At 38.5% G+C, this 21,667-nt stretch overlaps 1 protein-coding gene across 2 annotated transcripts in view; it reads right to left on the bottom strand.

The window, feature by feature from the left end:
• The window catches only part of prkcbb (protein kinase C, beta b), a 125,991-nt gene that overhangs the window by 77,432 nt on the left and 26,892 nt on the right, over positions 1-21,667 (bottom strand). For both annotated transcript variants that reach the window (XM_047151977.2, XM_017461337.3), the window contains exon 3: positions 10,952-11,034. In XM_047151977.2, coding sequence (XP_047007933.1) covers positions 10,952-11,034 — 83 coding nt within the window. The remainder of the gene's footprint in view (positions 1-10,951; positions 11,035-21,667) is intronic.

Genomic DNA, 21,667 nt, shown 5'->3' with positions numbered 1-21,667 from the left:
GTATCCAGAGCCAATCCCAGGAGCTTCATAGGCGTGAGTCACAAATACGGGCTGCACACAAACACTTGCATGCTCATTCACACCTAGGGGCTAAATTCATGTTTCCGGCATGGTTATGGGAGGTGGGAGAAAACCCTGAGGAACATGGGAAGAACGTGCTAAACTTTTCTAATGTTATTTGAATTTGAATAGATTTTACTGTAAACACATACTAGACAAATATGAAACTTTCACAGGCATTATAGTGGTGTTTTCTGCCTTTCTCTCTCTCTCTCTCACACACACACACAAATCACTGCAAAATTTTCAAAATGTAAAATTACATATATGTATCTGGGAGCTCAGATAAAGAGCTGTTCTGTTCCTGCTGTAGTGTCTGTGAATCATAATTAAGTGTGCTGTTTACCATGATAATGGAATGTGACTCATTACCATTATGTTATAATGCCATGTATCAGTTTTGTACTATAAGTGACATACATGGTAAAGACAATTACCACATTTTATAATCAGTATTCGGAAATTGCCTCCTTTAAGAAGGACACGTGCTTATAAGGGAGCCAGTGTAATCCTGACTGGAAGTGTGAAGAGTCCATGATAACAATATTGTGCCTGTTAATCATCATATAATAGATTATTGTTACATGCCAAGTTCACACACAAAATCGCTCTGACACGCTGTCTTCTCCACAACTGAATTAATATTCCTCCATTCAGCAGAGAGATAATGAAAATGACATCTCTCTCTCCCTCTCTCTCTCTCTCTTTCTCACACACACACACACACACAAACACAAGTGTATGAAAGGGGTCAATGGAGTGCATTCATACTGCAGCACTACACAGGAGCAGGGATGATGAAGAAAAAGAGTGGGAGGATGAGGGAAAGAGAAGAAAGGAAATGAAAGGAGATGACCAAAGAATGACCAAGATAAACAGAAACAAAAAATGAAGTAAAAGAGATAAATGCAGATAAAAAAAGAACTAGAAAGGGAAAGAAAGAAAGAAAGAAAGAAAGAAAGAGAGAAAGAGGATGAGAAAGGTGGATGGAAAGCGGAAGAGTGACTGGAGAGACACGGTTGCTAATGCACTAATATAAACACACACAAATATAAATACTCTACCAGTCAAAAACAAGCGCTCATAGACAGGCTTTCTTCATTTTTCTTTTGAATAATCATGAAGACATTTAAAAATAAGAAAAGTGTTAAACAAATCAAAACTTGTTTTTAATTATTTTTTTAACTGTTCTCCTGATTTGCATGCTACATGAAGGAGCTTCACTGTTGTTGGCTTTTTTGTTGTTGTTGTTGGCTTAACACAAACTTGTTGATCCATTAATTTTATTTTTTTTTTTACCATAAACTACTTCTTATAAATGCAAGAGAGAGAGAGAAAGAGAGAGAGAGAGAGAGAGAGAGAGAGAGAGAGAGAGAAACACAGGGTGCATATACACAAATAAATTAGGAGCTACAAAGAACAGGTGCACACAATCAGGAAAACAAAGCATTAATAAAGTGATAGCAGAGACAGGAACACTAATATAAATATGTGCTTCTATAAACACACACTATGATAGAAATGTGTATGTTCAAAATAAATTACTATAAAAGAAACAAATAAACGCTGATATAAATACATGCTATTTATCTATTTATATATAACGCTTGTTTAGCATAAACTTATATAATCATATTTTATTAATATAATATAATATTTTATTCATATTAATATATAAACATAATAATGCACTCAAATGCTAATATACAACATAATATCAACATAAACCAGTAATATTAACACAATGTAGTATACACACTATATGTTAAATGTGCGTGTGTAAACATAAACTATTATAAACACATTTTAATATACAGCAATTACACAATAATATAAATGTGTGCTAATATAAAAACACATTTATATAAATATACACTAATATAATGACTGACGTACAAAGTAACTAGAATTGTAGACTAGTAGAATAACTCAATTAAACTTTCATTAAAAGCCAAACCTAGAGACTTTAGCTATATTTGGATTGCTACCATCCAACATAAAGACAGGAGGAATTACCACAAATGTTGATGGAAATAACAACAATACAAGAACCACATTTAGCAAAGTGGAACACATACATTATTGGCACAGCCTTATTACTGGGGAAAAAACTAACTAAACCATTCTATTTCCTCAGTATCCATTCATATTGGCACACTACTCTAAGTTGGAAAATTTTGATAGCCTGGTAATGTGTATAACAAAGGTTTAGGTAGGGCCTCATTAGGCCTGTCACGATAATTACGTTATCGATTTATCGTACGATATATGAACATGCCCTCGATCATTTTTGCTGACCTTGATATTGCCCGTTGTGTGTACATGTGTGTTTGTTTACATAAGAATGAATGTCACCAACATTTTAGCCTGCTTTTTGCTGCTTCTGTCCTCTCGCCATCTCTAAACCTGTCAAATAAAAAAATCAAACTAGGAATATTTGTTGAATTTAAGATAAAAATGCACATTCGAATGCAAAAACGGTGTATTCGAATTTAAGATGTGTAGTACGTGCAATTAAAACATACTGTTACAAATGACGCCTGATATATTAACAATGCACTAACAATTTTCCCTTGCAAAGGGAACTCCACATTGCGTTTAGCATAACACTGTGGGGGAGCACCCTTGCGTGGGACCGGCATCTGAAGCTTATGTAAAATCATGCCTATTTATAGGCCTGCCGTGATCAGGTGACGTGGCAATTAAGCGCGCCGCGTGATATATTTATGTGGCACCTGTTAACTGCGCCGTCAGCCTTATTATCTTCAGCGAGACTGCATGTCGGTTGTTTGTGTAAAGAAACAAAAAGATGCTTCATTTCCTCTCTATCTTTTCTCAAAATCTCTGGACTTTTCTATCTCTTTAAAAAAAAGAAAAGAAAAAAAAAGGAATGAGTGAGAGAGAAAAATATGAGTGAGAGAATTCAGGACATGTGTTACGCTTTGCTCCCGTTTCATGATGGGGAGTAGTGCACACTTTCTGTGTGAAGTGTCTAGGGATAGAGCATGCGACGGCAGCCCTCGAGAGGTCTGACTGCGCATTATAACGCCTACATTAGATAGCTCTGCTCGCGACTCGCTCTCTTCTTGGAAGCCGAAGTGAGTTGGGTTTCAGAGCCTCGCGGATCCGGGCTGGCCGCTGCCGAGGCAGCTAGCCATTTCAGGTCCAGGGGATCTCTTATGGATCTCCTGGACGTATCGATCTCCTGGATCGTCCAGGACCGTTGGATTTCCAACGGGGTATCGTTACAGGATGTGTATGTTGCTGCAGGGTGGTCTACGCCACACCACACACAACCCACAGTTGTCTATATATCACACGACCCACTTAATTGCCACGTCACCTGATCACGGCAGGCCTATAAATAGGCATGATTTTACACAAGCGTCAGATGCCAGTTGTGCATAAGGGCGCTCCCCCATAGTGTTATGCTAAACGCAACGTCTCGATCCCTTCTCAGGGAACAGGGTTGCATGCGTAACCCAGACGTTTTTTGAAGACGGAAAATCTAGAAACAATAGTTCTAGTGTTTGTAAGAATCCAGTTGTAGTCACTAAAGTCGGGGATTGAGCCACTTAAGCTGCGTGAGCTGAAGCTAAATAGTGAATGAACAGTGGTAAACCGAAATCCTTTACTAGCGGGTTAATGAATTCACCCAAACACATTGTATACACATATGAGATTAATCAGACATTTACACAACATAAACCTAATATAACAACTCGCTTCTTCTCAAAATGACGCGAATGCACAAGTGAACTTGAGCTGAAGTAAGGCGCTAGGTAGAAACTGTAAGTCACGTTGTGAATATGTTCTTTCCATAACAACGCACTAAAACACAAACAATGCAGAACTAATGCATAAAGAATTCACAATAATGTATTACAATAGTGTACTTATTGTTGACACATGTTTAAGTTAATATATAAAATGTGTGAATATTTGGATTCATTTTTGCATTTTCTCATCAAGTAAAATGCCGCTGACTAATATTCGATGCCATTTAAGGCTTCTACACACTACACAACTTTCAAAGATGTCGGGTTGTGGTACCATTCATATTACATGTTCAACTCTCCACCTTGTAATGGAAGTCGTAGGGTTTTCAAATTACATGAGCATTCGGCGACAGCCGTGAACACATTACAAAACATTTCACTATTGACAAATCCCCGACAAATCCCCTGGACTCCAAATTACGTTTCACACCAGAGTACAGGCGAAAAGTGATATAAGAATTACACAAGATCACGCGTGAGTAGTCGTTCTCGTGCTTGTCTGGGCGGGGTTTTGAAAATAGCGGACTGCAAGAAGCTTGCGATACACTTTGTTTATGCTCTGATTTGCAACAAAAAGTCAAAAAAGAAGAAGAAAAGGACTCTGGAGAAAGGAATGGCTGGGGAGACGCGGGAAGCAAGGTTTGTCTATTCTGCAGAGAGACTTGGAGGTAAATAAGAAATGTTGCAGTGAACGCAGGTAAATGTCTGCTGGTGTCCAGTCATTTAAATTATTTGATCCGATTTGCCCATGATTTCGGGCTTTTGTCAGCGATCTCCACAAAACTGTTGGCAAGTGAAAAATCGGGCCTAAAATCGTGTACTGTAAACTCAGCATTGGCCTAGGCCTCATTTAACATTATTTTAGTAAAGCTGCGTGTAAATCCCCCGTAAAATGTAAAGTACATTAACAACACAGCTCATTTGCATTTATTAACGCCCACAAAACACCATAAAAGGTAAAGCATGGGTAAAGCACAGTTAAGGCACGTGAGGAAACATGAAATGACTACTAAACTGTGAAAGAAAAGGAAGAAGTGGAAGTTATTTTGACTCACTTCTATGACAAAAAAAAATGTACCAATGTACACCTCAAAATCTAAAGACAAGTAACAGAAAAGGTGAATTAGGTGTCAATTAAGTGGTGAAAAGAAAATGGTGTGTCATGGAAATTTCTAAAGTGATGGGTTTGTGTTGTCTCACTTGTACATTGTTCAATTAAAGTCTGGAATATAAAATGACTGAGTTTCACAAAATGGTATTCTTAGTTCCTGACCTAGTGAACTAGCATGAGGATGTGCTTTTATTAGATACTATAAAGCACTTACGTACATAAGTCGCTCTGGACAAGGGCATCTGCTAAATGCTAAGACTAACATTGGTTAGCCTTCTTATGCATAAATTTACAAGCACTCAGGAGCACAAATAGGATATGAAAGTTTTTCCAACCTTTCAGGATTTTCATGAATACCAAATTAGCAAATAAACACATTCAGATCCAGCTTGTTAAATGAGGATAATAATAGTTTTTTATGATTGATCTTTCATTTGCGTTATCTATGCCAGTAATAAACCTACACTTCAAATACTAATAATAAACATAAAAACACACTGTCAAGAAGACACACAAAAATAAATTGCCACCAATGTAAATGCTGTATTCCAATCCTGTTTTAACACTTCCCCTTGTTCACTTGTTTGCTCTTGGGGCCGTTCCATTATTTTTCATTGCTTTGTGTGTTACATCACACAGACACACACACACACAAACGTACACGCACACACACAAACGCGCGCACACACACACACACACACGCACACACACACAAACGTGCACACACACACACACCCACACACACACACACACACACACACACACAATAGAATAGCAGGATGGAAAATCCTCTAAGACTGTGGCCTTCAAGGTGTTACCATGGTGATGGGTAAAGCCCATGGCTAGCAAAATGCCAACAACTACATGTGAGAGAGAGAGAGAGAGAGAAAGAATGACAGACAGAGAGAGAGAGAAAGAGAGAGAGAGAGAGAGAGAGAGAGAGAGACAGCATAAGACAGCTCAATATCTGTGTTTAAATCTCTCTATATCTCTATTTTTGTTGGTTTTCAGTGTCATCATGCTGTGTTAAGGTGAGGCAGAGAATTGTGGGTAATGAGTGTTCGCTGTAGCTGCACTGTCAATCACACAGCTCAGTTCAAACCTGTCAGAGGCTTTGTCCCAAATCCACACACTTGTGTACTCTGTACTGTCATACTGTTTTATCATGGTAGTGTGCAATTTGGGATGGAGCCATGGAGAAACTGGAACACGTACACACACACACACACACACACGCACACACGCACACACACACACACACACACACACACACACTACACTCCTCCATCAGTCAATCAGAGATCAAAAGCATTTGGCAAATGTGGGACCTATTTATAGTTGCCACCCACTTACAGTGTCCTGTGATTTAACACAAATTAACACCAGGGATTACGCGAGAAAGAGTTAAACTCTCCATAGACAGACAAAAGGCAGAGGGAAAATAAACATTTGATTTTATTTTAAGTAATTTTATAAACTTAAATTAATTAATTTATTTAACAAATGTTACTTATTCATATACTATATACATATGGGTGACTAATTAATAGGGAAAAAATCTTTCACTTCGACTGATCAGTTTTATCCTATGATGAAATGTTTCTATGAGAAGGGTCCATGGGAGTGGACGTGGTCTCTTCCAGCATGAACAAAAAAACATCAAGTGAGCAGTAAATCTGACGCCTAGTTTATGATAGTGGTCAGAGGAGAATGGCCAGACTGGTCAGGAAGGCTACTGTAACTCAAATAACCACTCCTTACAACCTCTGTGGGCAGGAAAGCATCACAGAACACACAACACATCACATTCTGAGGGACTACAACAGCAGAAGACCCCATGGGGGTCCAATCCTGTCAGCCAAGAACATGAATCTGAAGCTACAGTGGGCACAGACTCACTGATACTGGACAACTGAAGATTTGAAAAAGAGTAGGTAAAGTTTTCTACACTTTAGTTTCAGTGACATGGCATGAATGCAAAAGAAAAGAGATGTTCATAACGTATTTACCGATATGCCATAACATTAAAACCACCTGCCTAATATTGTGTAGGTCCCTCTTGTGCCACCAAAACAGCTCTGATCCCCCAAGGCATGGACTCCACAAGACCTCTGAAGGTGTGCTGTGGTATCTGGTAGCAAGATGTTAGCAACAGAACCTTTAAGTCCTGTAAGTTGCAAAGTGGGGCATCTGTAGACTTGTTTGACGCTGGTCAGAGTATGAGTATATAAAGAAAACCTTTTCACAGGCACTCGTTGAACTCGTTGAATATCTAATGAATATCTAATATCTATTAGCTATAGCAATATCTAATAAAGTCATCAGTTCAAGAAATGTATTCATTATATTTTAAACACTAAGGCATAATTTTAACATTCTTTAATAAGCTAACAATCTTGTCTTCAAATAATAACAAGCTTCCAAAAATATACAGTAGTACCCTTTCCTCAGTCTACTTTGAAAACATAAACGGTGTTCTTGAATTGACTTTCAGGCTGCAGAAAATCTCATCGTGGGTGCTAAAGTCATCTTTTCGCAGTGACACCTCCCTTCCAAATTGCATGTTTTACCCACGCAAATCACAAAGCACAATTTGAGATGTTACTCCTGATGAATGACTGATATCCATCTCCTTCTGTCTTCTCTAGTGGCCTACAAAACACCCCGAATTCCTTAGAGGCATCGTCCTAAACGCAGCGCTTACTCGGAGCAATAATGAATCTGCCGCCCTCTGACACTGTCATTTGTGTGTGTGTGTGTGTGTGTGTGTGTGTGTGTGTGTGTGTGTGTGTGTGTGTGTGCGCGTGTCTCTGTGCAGTTACAGGTATAAATAGTCACACGCATGAGAGCGGCAAATCAGAGGGGCTCACTTATGGCTTCAATTATAGAAGTGGGCTAATTAGGTCGCCTTTATCTAGGGACTGATGTATTCTCATTAAATCCAAATTCACCACGGACATTATGCAGGAGAGCGACTATCACAGCGTCCACTTTGTGTGTGGGTGTGTGTTATTCAAGATAGGGGATCCAAGTCTCTCTGTCTGGCTCTATTAACATCTCTCTCTCTCTCTCTCTCTCAATTTGTTTTCTTTCTTTCACTCACACTCTCTCACACATTCTGACTCCCTCTCCATTGCTTTGTCTCCTTCTCTCTCGTCCTTGGTCTTAAATGAAATGAGGATTATAGTTTGGGCTTTTATTCCCGTTTCTTCCTTTCAAAAGGAGGTGACTCATTCCTAGCAGAGTGGGGGCATGGTCAAACACACATCTGCAGGTGGGCAGGTCTGTATGTGTGTGTGTGTGTGTGTGTGTGTGTCTGTGTGCGCACGCTTGTGTGTGGGCAAAGCAAGAAACGTCCATTCATTCGCATTATAATTAATCACATTATGATTGTTATTAATGCAGAAACCTGTCCAGTGCTACTCCCTCTTTTCTGGAACTTTCTCCAGTTCTCACTAAGCAAGGCCCTGCAGAGAGCTAAGGGTGCTTAAGCAGGAGAGTCTGGCACTAGTGAAAAAGGGAGGGCGCGTTCTGAAGAGCAGGAGGGCACACTTAAGAGAGGTTGAGCAGTTTCAGGCAGGCTAACAGCGTATTTAAGGAAGCAAGTGCTTTTGAGAGCACTCTCATCACAGAGAGCAAGCGTACTATTGTGGTTATTAGAGTCTTTAAGACAGGGCGAAAAAAAGGCTGCCAAAGATGTTTCGCACGCTTCCCTTGCACGATTCCTTTCGAAATCTCTTCATTTCAGAGCTGCAGTGCATAACATAGAAATGAAAATAAAAAAAGAAGCAGCACATTTTGAGTCAGGGAAGAAAATATATACACATATATATGTGGTGCCCTGGAAACCCTGCAGTAGTAACTCCCTGTCAGAGCTCTCGAGTCAGACTTGGTGGGAGGTTTCAGACGTCATCACACCCCAATGGCAGGCCTGAAAACGGTGCTTCTCTTCTACCGTCAGCGCAAGTGTACAGACAGAGGCATTGTCAAGAGACAGAACGATAAGAGGTCGCAAGCCAGGTGTGTTTCACCCAATACATAAGAGGTTTTGATCCTTCAAACTCAATCGATTGCCACTGCCACAATAAGCGTACCCTCTGCTTTGTGCGCGACTCAATCCCAAAGCCGACAGTGGCGAACTAGACTGTTCACTTGTTGAAAGTGAAAGTGGTTTTGCTCATTCTTGTATTACCCAGTAACTGTGACAGTCATGTTTGATGTCTGCAATAAAGTTATTTTTTCTGATCGTAACCCTGTATTACTGAGGACTTGTCCACAATAATACATGTACCTGAAAATGCAGTTCACAAATACAGTATTTTTGCCACGTTTCTGCTCATCAGTCAGGTTAGCATATTTCGCTTGGTGTCATGTAAATATCTTATGTGGCTTTTGAAAGGCAGTACAAAATGAAAAAAAAGATATATAATAACAAAATAATAACAATTTAGACCGATCATCCTGTTCAAAAGTTTACACCCCCCCGGCTCTTAACGTATCGTGTTGCCTTCTTGAGCATTGGTGAATGTTTTTCACCTTTTGTAATAGTTATGTACAAGTCCCTCTGTTGTCCTCAGTGTGAAAAGATGGATCTCAACATCATATAGTCACTTATGGAAAGGGGTCAAATATACAGAAGATGCTGGAAAAGCAAAGAATGTGCAGGACCTGGAGGATTTTTCTGAAGAAAAGTGGGCAGTTTAACTGCTCAGGACAAACAAGGGACTCATGAAAAACTATCACAAAACATAAACACAGTCACTGATCATCCAGGTAACAACACACAGTATTAATAATCAAGTGTATGTAAACTTTTGAACTGGTTCATTTGTGTAAATTCAGTTATTACTGTATTTTGTGGACTATATGTAAACATCTGTAATGTGAAATAGCTTATTCAGGGCAGAACTAAATAACTAAACAAAATGCAATTTTTATGGTCCCTCTTATTTATTTAGGTTTTTTTATTATTATTATTAACATTTTGGAGATTCTGCTAGGCCTATGGAAACTTTGTAACCTATGTATGATCTCAACTGTATATTTTTGGATAACCATTTTTTTTGGATATCTCTACTGATTCTCTAGTTCTCTTATGGCCAAATGAAATTCTTTCTTTTTTTTTTTTTTGTGAGACCCAAGAATGTTAATGGCAGTTTTGTAAGTCAGTATTAAATCATGAATGACAAGAATGTGGTGATAAAAGCTTTATGTCACTGTCATGTTTTATAAAATGTTGACAGTTTAATCAAAACATCTTTAAATGTTTAAAAATATCCACTTGAATTTTGATTACTTCAGTATTTATTTAGCATGCTTTTTTTTTTTTACCCAATCCATTATTGTAAATCTTTGATACATTTACCCTTCATTGATTACAGTACTTAAAAAGGTTAAATGGTTGACTGGAATAGAAGCAGAAAAAAATACTCAAAGCAGAATCTATGACCAATCAGATCTAGGATCAAAATAATGAACTAGATCCAAAGTTAAAGCCAAAACTAGAATCAGATCTTTAAATAATTAAGACATAATTAAGTCTGCTGTGGCACTTCGTTTTCGCTTATGGCTCTTAAAGAGGTTAAATGGATCCAGGGAGCAGAGCCAGAAGAGGTTTCTATACATCTTATATACATATATACATTACAGTATATTCTTCTATTGTATTTATTGTGTGTATTTGCATATTTACTTCCAGCTAGGCTGTATGTATTGTGCTCCATGAGGAACTGATCCAGATACTGACTGTTTACACTGCATACTTACAGCAAGACTTAGGGGTCAACTGTCAAGGCTCAGAAAGAGCTGAAAGTGTAACTCTGTGACTGGTTCAGACAGGAAACACACTGATCGCAGGGGTAGTTCCCTAAGACACTACTGCACTGTCCACCTCACTGATAGCAGGAGAACCACAGTCCTTCCTGCATCCCTGAGACAGATATACAGCTTGGGAAAGCAGAGACACAGCAAGGCGGGAGGAAAAAAAAGAAAGGATACTCACATCTGACGCCGGACCTTTATCTGCTCCAGGACAGGAGAAGGTAACAAACTCATGACAGCGCTTATGTACCACAAAACAGCAAACTGGCAGAGAGACAGAGAGACAAAAAAAAGACAGAAAGTTGCAATTAGGATCAGGAGAGCAATGAATTCTTGACTAATAGCGCTTGACAGTGTGGTCCAGCACAGTATGGTCTTAAAACAGAATTCTTAGGATTTCCTCTGACTAATTTATGATAATGAATAAGACTGAAAGATGATGGTTTGCTTATGGGTCTGGGAAGAAGACTGATTATCTGGCAAAAATCTGTACATAAAAAGAAAAAAAATCTTATTGATCAATTGCAAATGCAAATTATTCAGACCTTTTAGATTTTGCTCGTCTGTTATTAGTTAAATTTCCCCCTGAATCAAGACCTTCCATCCATACAGCCAGCCATTCAAATCATGAACTGTATTGCTTTAGGACACGAGTGCGTCAACACTTTCGATACAAATTAAAACAAGTTTCAATTGGTTTGGATGATAATCTCTCCTATGCAGAAAACAATGATTAACTTCAGTTTGAACCACTCAGTATTCATCAATCTCTGGTCTTCATCACATTAGACCTGTGAAGTCACAACATGTCTTGGTTAAATGAGATTTCTGGGAAACTCTGAGAAATAGAATAGCTTATGCTCATTCGGCTGGAAATATTACAATAATTTTGGGCATCACAAACATGCTAATCTGTCAACCACATAACAGAATGTATAATGTGGAAAAATAAATTATAAATTGTCACACTCTACAGGGGAGGATATTCAATGAAAATCATTCAATGTAAGATGGGGCACTACTGTCTTAATATTTTGTCCAGGGTGCCAAGCAAGCCAAAACGCTCACATGATTATTCAACGAACCCAAAGGTGATGTCTAAAGATCTACAGCCCTCTTGTACACTGGGTAATGTCACGGATCATGACTCCACCATAGAAATGGAAGCAATTACTCTACAGGAAGGATATGGACCTCTCTGGACTTTTCTGGAGGTTCCAACATTAGAACATTAGCCCAGCCAGAAACCATGTGGTCAAGGTTTGTGGCTTTATTTTGATGCCACTTGACCAGCATGGCACAACATCATTGACAGAATTATGATTTTTGGATTCTGGCAGGAAATTTTAAAGGCGTTTGACAGGAATTCGAATTCAAATTCGACAGAAAGTCAGATTCTACACAATCCGTCTATGGACTTAAGCTCAACAGAAGGTGGAATCTGCAACAAGATAATGACGATAACCACACAATTCAGTCTAAGAATGGTTGCAGTATAGAGTGCATTTCATACATGTGGTAGCTGTACAATCAAGTAGTAAAGGAGAATATAGATGCAGAAAATAAACCTACAGAGATTTTAAAAAAGTGTAGAATGAAATTAAATATAAATTAAAAATATCAAAGAATTTTACAATAATAAAATAAAGACAAGGTCTCAAGGAAATGCTGTACTTTCAATTAATGGCACGTTAAATGATACATTTTCAAATGCTTTTTAAAAATTGTACCTGTTTAATGCAAAGTGGTATGGAGTTTCACATTTTTGAAGCATAATATAAGTTTGGCCTCTCCACATTTTATTTAATTTCTAGAAAGCCAACATTAGCAGATTCCAAGCCATGTGCTGGGACATAGATAGACAGATAGATAGATAGACACATTCAACCATCCATCTTCCATACTGCTTATCCTACGCAGGGTCACAGGGGGAGCCTGGAGCCTATCCTAGGGAATTCGGGGCACAATCACTGTGCCCACCTCAGACGCATTCAATGTCTGATCATTTTGTACAATTACCAAATGATAAAATATATGATTGATGGGGTTCTCTGTATCTATGTTTAAGGCTTAGATGAACATCTTTTGCTATTTGAGATAAAAAAAAAAAACATCCTGCAGAAATTCTAAATGGTTCACAACCTTTCTCTCACCATTGCTGCTTCTGTGAACTTTCCACCCCACAGAAACATGAGAGCAAGACAGCTTTCTCTATCAACACCTCTACTGAAACTGACACGCTCCTTGAACAGATAGCGCACTTTTCTGTAGATGTTGGTGAATGGCCGGTGATTAGGCGAGCACCAGCTGCTGAGTGCCAGTGTTTTTTTCTACATTTTGCCGGCAGCCATGTGAGTGCGGTGTGCAGTAGGGCTTCTGTGAATAGACAACACAGGCAATGGCCCCGGGGCACACATGCACTTTTTGTTCAATGTGTTGTATCTATGTATGTGCATATCTGTGTAATGGTAAAACGAAAATACATTTTAATGCCGGGACCTTAAAAAATGGCAGTGAGTTTTCCCAGGTCACACATCATAATCCACACATTTTACAGTCACATTAAAATTATATACAGTGTATAATAAATGGGGCAAAGTACTGATTACTGTCCTACCATCAAGACCTACTGAAATGTAGCTATAACTACAAATAAGTGATACACACACTATAGGCTTGTGACATCACTGGACATTCACATGTCTAAACAGTATTCACTCTGTGAGAATTAAACCCCAAACCTCAAATCTAATAGGTGCTCCCTGTTTTAATGAATCTGAGTTCTCCATGGTCTGACCTGATATGCTGTTGAACCACACAGGATAATTCACTAACCTTTGCAGCCACATAGTCATGCATTTAATAATTTTCTTTGTGTGTTTGCTATTTGGCCTTGGGAAATCCTTCATGTGGTGAAATACTCAAATAAATATTCAAATACAAAACTACACCAGTGCTGGGGCTGCACGATTATGGCCAAAATGATAATCACGATTATTTTTTATCAATATTGAGATCAAGATTATTTATCACAATTATTTAGTGATTTTAGGGACAATATATTTTTATTGCACTTTCACATTTAAATAAACAGACCGTTGCTTTCACCTCCATGTTGTGCTACATTCCGGATAATGTACAAATCATTGCATCAAATTAGACTGATCCTTAACGTGCATCATCTCGTAGAAGCAAAATATCGATAAAATTGTACCCAAAATATAGGATTTACCTATATTTTTACCAAAGTAAATATAAAATTGCCATCAACCAAATGAAAATATGCAGTTAAATATGACAATATGCAACCAGATGAAAGCAATCCAGGCGTATGCAGAAAAGACAATAACATTGTTTACAGGAGGAGGGACGCAAACAAATCACCCAATCGAGCAGTGACGCAGGGATGACGTCATTTTGTACTGGAACCTGGAACTTAGCGTCACACTGGTTCCCTCGACAAAAACCCAATAGGATTTTCACGTAGGCTTTTGGATTATTGCAAAGAAATAATCTCCGTGACCAACCAGAGTTTACAATACTAACACATTTTGTCCATCAAGATAATTTTCACAAATGAGCACAACTTTTATGAAGTTTGAAACCTAAATACAATCGCCAGAAATAAACAGCTTACCGTACGCTATAAAAGAACTACACCACAGTCGCTCAACTTCAACGTCACCATCACCGAGCTTCTGACAACTTTTCCAAACTTGATTTAAAAACATTTTCCATGATACGGATTCACTCTGTGGATGACCCACGTTTTCTGTGAGCGGAGGATGAACTTTAAACGTCAATATCGCAGTCCATCATAATCGTAATCGAGATCAATATTCAATTAATTGTGCAGCCCTAACCAGTGCTGTTCTTTTCAAGTATGACTGTATATCAAAAGTGCACTATATGGACAAAGGTTTGTAGACACCTGACCATCACACCCATATTTGGGCCTTCCCTAACCTGTTGCCACAATGTTGGAAGCACACAATTGTATAAGATGTCGCTGTAGTTCCATTCACTGGAACTAAGGGCCTAACCGAAACCTGTTCCAGCATGACAATGCTCCTGTGCACAAAGCAAATTCCATGAAGACATGGTTTGCTAAGGTTGGTGTGGAGGAACTACACAGAGCCCTGACCTCAACCCCACTGAGCACCTTTGAGACGACCTGGAACGCCACCTCAGACCTTCTCGTCCGACATCCGTGCTTAATGGGCACAAATCCCCACAGCCATGCTCCAAAATCTAGTAGAAAGCCTTTCCAGAAGAGTGGAGGTTATTATAACAGCAAAGGGGACAAAATCCTTGCAAATCTGTACATATATCTCCCCAAATATCATTAGTATGCATGTAGGAGACTTGTTTAAGTAAACATGGTAGTATATTTGAATGAAGTTCAATAACCTTGCAGGTCTAAGTAGATTGGTCCTCATTTATCAAATTGGATAGAAACAAATTTATTTGTATATCGTATGCGGTGGGGGGGTCATGGCGGTCACGTTTGTCTCACACCTAAGAGGGCATGCATGATCATGCAATTCCCATCCACCAGCTAGTTCTCCTCTATAATATGGCAACTACAAACCAGGATTGGGGTGGGGCTGTGGCTCAGGTGGAAGAGCTGGTTGTCAACTAATCATAGAGTTGGCAGTTTGATTCCCACCCCACATAACTCCACATGCCGACGTGTCCTTGGGCAAAACACTGAACCCCAAGTTGCTCCCGATGGCAAGGTAGCGCCTTGCATGGCAGCTCTGGTACCACTGGTGTGTGAATGGGTGAATGAGACACAGTGTAAAGCGCTTTGGAACTACTAAGGTTAAAACTGCCATTGAAGTTCTTCCTCTGAGAAACATGAAGTCAGCTGCTGCATCTTTCAAACTGCTTAACATACTTGGAGGGCATCTTTCAAACTTCTACCTGCCCTCTTCCGCATACACAAGCATGAGCGAATCATACTGTTAGCAACCAGCGAAGTTAGTCAGCCCGCTACCGTAAGTGTTGGAGTGCTTACCTGTTGTAAACGTACTAGAGCAGAAAAAATCTTTGTGTTAGCATGGAGAACATGGCACAGTTATATCTTTTCTTCTGTGTTGGATCTATGTGTTGATGAAAAGAGCAAACTTTACTGCACCATATGGACACACAGTCGAGTGTGTTGGCGCCACACAATTCAGCTCAACACCTACACACCCTATCTGTCTTTCCCTGTCTTTCTCTCTCACTGTCTGAGCACTTTCCAATTTCAGTAATGGAGAAATAATCCTCTAATATTAGTTCTTGCAGATATTTCACTGAAAAGTGTTTAGAATAAATCAGACTCTGTAACTCTACCACTTTCATTCTGTGTGTGTGTGTGTGGTGTGTGTGTATGAAGGTGTGGGTTAGTGTGTGTGTGTGTGTGTGTGTGTGTGTGTGTGTGTGTGTGTGTGTGTGTGTGTGTGTGTGTGTGTGTGTGTGTGTGGGTGTGTGTGAGACAGGTGCGCTGAGTGTGTGTTAAAAGTTACAGCACAATTCCGACTAAAGAGAGAAAACGCACGCTCCAAATGGTTGGTTTTACTCTTTGTTTTACTCATGGCCTAATATTTCATTTTAAAGATAATTAAAACAAAATAGACTCCCAATACAATTTACCTTCTGTGCAGAGAAAGACATTGACCGACAGAGTGAAAGAGGCATGAGAAAATGGACAGAGAGTGAAAAAAATTTATATAGTGCCAAGTTTGACTGGCAATGAGACGATTCAGTGTATTGTAACTATGCCAGAGCAGAACGATAGACAGCAGATGAGGGAGAAAGAGAGAGAAAGACAGACAGAGAGGACAGTGGGCGGAGAGGGGACCGGGTAGCGAGTGCCAAGTTTAATTGGCGTTAAGCATGCACAGTGTGTGGATTAGATCGGCCTCCCCCACATTGAGCATGCTATTTATTATTTAATGGTGTCTTTAATTATGAAAGGGTGGATCGGTCTCCTGTAGAGGTGACAAGAGCTAGACAAGGCACGTTCTCACCTTTCACCCCTCACCATCCCGTTTACATCTGACCCTCCACCTCTCGTCAAACACATCCTCCTCTACCATTAAGCCAATAGTTGGCAGTATACTTAAAATAATTAAAGAATGAAAACGAAAGCGTACTACATACAGTTGGTGCACCAAAAAGAACCCAGTGTACATCTTTCTAGGATACTGCTAAGGGCATTGAATGGCTATTGGGACAGCTGGTATAAATGAGAGAGCAGGGCTAAGCCCCATCCCACACAACCCCCCCTCCCCCTTCGTGTTTTAAAGATAAAAAGACAACAATATAAGATTTCATATTAAAGCATCAACATAGGATTATTTGCTGTTAACAAATGTCTTAAGGAGGATTATTTTGGACTTCTGGGAATCAAGCACGGGAGGCACAGTGGCTTCGAGATTAGCATGTTTGCCTCGCACCTCTGGGGTTTGAGGTTCGAATCCCGCCTCTGCCATGTGTGCACGGTGCTTGCATGCTCTCCTCGTGCTTCAGCGGTTTCCTTCGGGAACTCTGGCTTCCTCCCCCAATCCAAATACATGAGTTGTAGGCTGATTGTCATTTTGGAATTGGCCATAGTGTGTGAATGTATGTGCAATTGTGCCCTGTGGTACCCCACCCAGGGTGCCCCCTGCCTTGTGCCCCGAGTTCCCTGGGATAGGCTCCATGCTCCCCTTCAACCCAGTGTAGGATAATCAGTATGGAAAATGGATGGAATAGATGGAATCGGGCACAACAGCAAACCAGTGTTCATAAGAAAATACACATAATGGATTGAATAAGTAACATTTCTTTCAAAGCCAAAATGTAGATTAATGTGGTCTCATATATCAGTGTAACCTACACATAGGCTAATATTTTTGACTTCTCTGACCATCTATAATAATCAGCAGTGATTGGGAAGATGAAATACAATCGTGGGAAACACAGCATGAACCCAGTAGAGCATTACATATTTGAAACACTTAAAAAATGAGAAATCATCAATTATGCCAACAATGAACCCTTGTGATATAATCCATTACTCAACCCTAACAGTTTCACTGTCGAGCTATTAGTAGATAGTAGATTTAACTTCCCATGTAATATAGCAATCATTTGTCACATGGCAATACATTTTTAAACAGTCATTTAAAAGGGACCAATTTTTTGGTATATCTGGGCTGCATTTGTAACTCAGATCTGGCAACTCTGTCACAGAACAAATACACAACGAACAGCATTGGCAGCGATGAAAAAGGTATGAATGTGACAGAGAAAAGAGTTGGCTTTAGTGTTGGTTTCTTCTGTAAGAACAAACGAACAAGAAGGAATGTATTCTTGAAGGTATTCTGGCTACAGCTTCCATAACTGCAAGCAAACACACAAAGCAACTGGAAATCATTGCACTCCACATAGTGAGGCAAGCAACCATGTCATATTTTGACCAATTACAGACAGGATAGTCTCTGAACAAAAGACATCCTTTGAGAACGCAGGATACAGTGTTTTGAGTTTGTATGCCGCAGTGTAGGCGCTTGTAAGTAGAACTTAGAACAAAAAAGGATTCTTGGCAAGCAACACATTCAGACCGGTAGTGTTCTGTTAGTCGATTGCTATTGTTTACCCACAATCGCTTGCTATTTTAGCTGCTTACATTGATCGAACTGATCCCAGAATAGCAACATCTATTTTCTGCGGACCACAAATAATGTACTGTTCACTGAACAACAACACTAGCTTGCTAACTAAGCAAGGACAAAAGCATTGAGTTCGCATAACATTAGTTAATTATAACTACAGATTGATTTCTGGTCACTCATGAGAACAAATCTAAACATGGCTAAATGTTAAAGCTGATTTCCCAATGGGATGGCTTTTATTTTGGGAGTATGTTAAGGCTCCCAAAAATTTCACAAATGAAATGCAATAAGAGTTTGTGAAGCATTGATAGCGTTCTAAAACCTTTCAAAGTATCATTCAAATATACTGTACAGTAGATTATGATGTTTTCTGGTTTTTGTTTTGTTTTGTTTTTTCCCCAAAATGAACATGCTTACTGCAAGTGGTATATTGTATAATGGGTGTCTGGTGCAAATGATCTCTTTAGAGTAGGGTTAACGCACAGTGAACCAGATTCACGGACCCACAATCACTGGCTAAACAATCTCTCATAGTGCCTCAAGCCGATGTTGTTCGGAATTTCTGATGGATACTTGTTCCATTGTCTTGTTGCGTTATCCACTTCAATTTACAGACAATGTCTTTTAGAAGACTTAGAAGCCTTACACAGACACAGTCACGCCTTGAAACCTTAATACCGATTGATTATATCATCCGAACGACATACAGCTCGACCCCTGTTACACATCTATCCATGCTAATAAACCCAACATATATTTACATGCTAATGAAGTGCCGTTAAATATTTATGAGTGTGTAGAGGCCATGCTCAGGCCCCGAGTCGACACATTTCAATTACAACGTGAAATAGCTGCTGCTGTTCCTCACGGTGCATTGCCGACTCACTTTACTCACTTTGTAGTGCAGCATAGCCTCGGTGCTTGCAGAGAAACACAAGAGCACACCCACACACTTAAACCCTAAACACACATACACACTTAAGTGCACACACCCACAAAGACACCCACACATGTACATATCTACTGCTGGAGAACTGTGAAGCTTCACTGATCAGCTCTGATTACAGCAGCTCAATCCAATTCGACTCAATTCAGTACATTTTACACAAGTACAGACTTAGTTGCGATTGTAGCATGTGTAACTGGTTCTCGAATAGTGGAATTGGTTCAACTTGTCTCCCATATCAAGTTTTACATCCCACATTGCAGGATTTTGCGGTGTGTTTATGTAGGCCAGTCATTGTGATAGCTTCCATGTTATCACTGTTGTGGGACTGTTATCACTGTTCCATGTTATCATCTTCACACTATCTGTTCCTCAGTGTTGGAATGAACTTCCAACCTCAATCCGGCCCACAGAATCTGTCACTATCTTCAAGAAACAGCTAAAGACCCACCTCTTCCGTGAACACGTAACCAACCCATAAAAAAAAATTACTTTGGCACTTACACCTCTACTCTGCAAACTTTGCTTCTTCTAGAACTCAATTAATAGATCTTGTATGGTAGCACTACTTGTATTGTTCTCCGCTTGATAGCGCTTTGCTTGTATTCTCTCATTTGTAAGTCACGTCTGCTAAATAAATAAATGTAAATGTAAATGTATGACTGTTAAGAGCAAGTCTAATGATGACATTTTCATTGCACTCAACTCAGCTTCACGGCACGGCAAGTGTGTGCAGTGAAAATATTTCAGCAAATATTTTGGTGGCTTGTATGACTAAAAAATTATGTACTGTGAAGACTGCATTATACATATACACATGCACAACATATACAGGTAAAAAGTATTAGAAGAAGAAGAAGTGGAAGAAGAAGAAGAAGAAAAAGAAGAAGAAGAAGAAGAAGAGGCTATGGTTTCCAATCCAGTTCATCTGTAGATGAGAAATGATAAACATTAATGTGTGTTTACTTGTGTAAAACAATCAGAATATATTTACTTTTACATATTAACTAATTTGTGTATAAATAAAAATTAAGGCTTAATTGAGGCTACACATTCGTATTTTTGTCAGTTGCTCTTCCACAGCTCATAAATTCTTAACTAGCTGTGACTTAATAGTCAATTCAGAGTAGAAAATTAGCCATTAATGCTAACTATCCAACTTCTGTTTTTATATTGCAAACTATGTGACAACCTTCAAGCTTCATTGTTTCCAGCACCAAAAGTTATTGTGTTACAGTAACGGTGAAAATGTTTATGTCACAGTAAAGATGAAAAATACTCAGCACAAAAAAAAAGTGGTTTATGGTAATTCTGCGGAAACTTCATCCACAATCGTGTTTGACTGTCTGGTAGTCTCATTTGCATTGCCCTCTTATTCACTGAGTAACACCAAGAAAAACTAAAATAATTTGTTTTATGAATTTGCCCAAATACCTTTTCTCAGAAGTTCTGTATATACGTTCTGCATATACGAACAGTATATTAGAACATTTCTGAATGTGAGTATAAAATCCTCACAGAAATCCTGCCATGTTAGCTTCTGACAGCCATAGACATTCATTTAGATGATTAATGATTATTTTCATAATCGATTAGTTGGCCGATTATTCATTCATTCATTCATTCATGTTATATATATATATATATATATATATATATATATATATATATATATATATATATATATATATATATATATATATATATATATGTATGTGTATGTGTGTGTGTATATATATATATATATATATATATATATATATATATATATATATGTATGTGTATGTGTGTGTGTATATATATATATATATATATATATATATATATATATATATATATATATATATATATATATATATATATGATTAATCGATTAATCGGAGGGGGGGGCAACTTTCAGTACCACATTTTTTCACTTATTTAAAATAAAATCCACAAACTAAGTGTTACAGATATAAACTTCAGACTAAAACTTTACACAACTGCTTGTCCGATTATATAAGACTGAAAAGAACCCAATATATACACACACCAGAATATATATTATTCATTTAGGACTGTAGTTTAATTCAGTGCTTTTTTTGCATCCATAAAAAGTAATGCATAAATACTCTAGACCCCTAGCATATTTCGAACAATTCACAAGGACCCCCTCACTCCACAACAATTATAGGCTATATATGTTGCTTTCTATATATGTTGCTTTATATTATTAATATTTAACATTAATAATATTAACATTGGACATTTAAAATTGAATCAAAACATTTCAAGATTTTATTTTTTACATTTTATTGTTGATGCA

The sequence above is a fragment of the Ictalurus punctatus genome, chromosome 2 (assembly GCF_001660625.3).
Source record: "Ictalurus punctatus breed USDA103 chromosome 2, Coco_2.0, whole genome shotgun sequence".
In the NCBI taxonomy this organism is placed as follows: domain Eukaryota; kingdom Metazoa; phylum Chordata; class Actinopteri; order Siluriformes; family Ictaluridae; genus Ictalurus; species Ictalurus punctatus.
The sequence above is the reverse complement of the archived record's forward strand: the minus strand, read 5'-3'. Positions and strand labels throughout refer to the sequence as shown.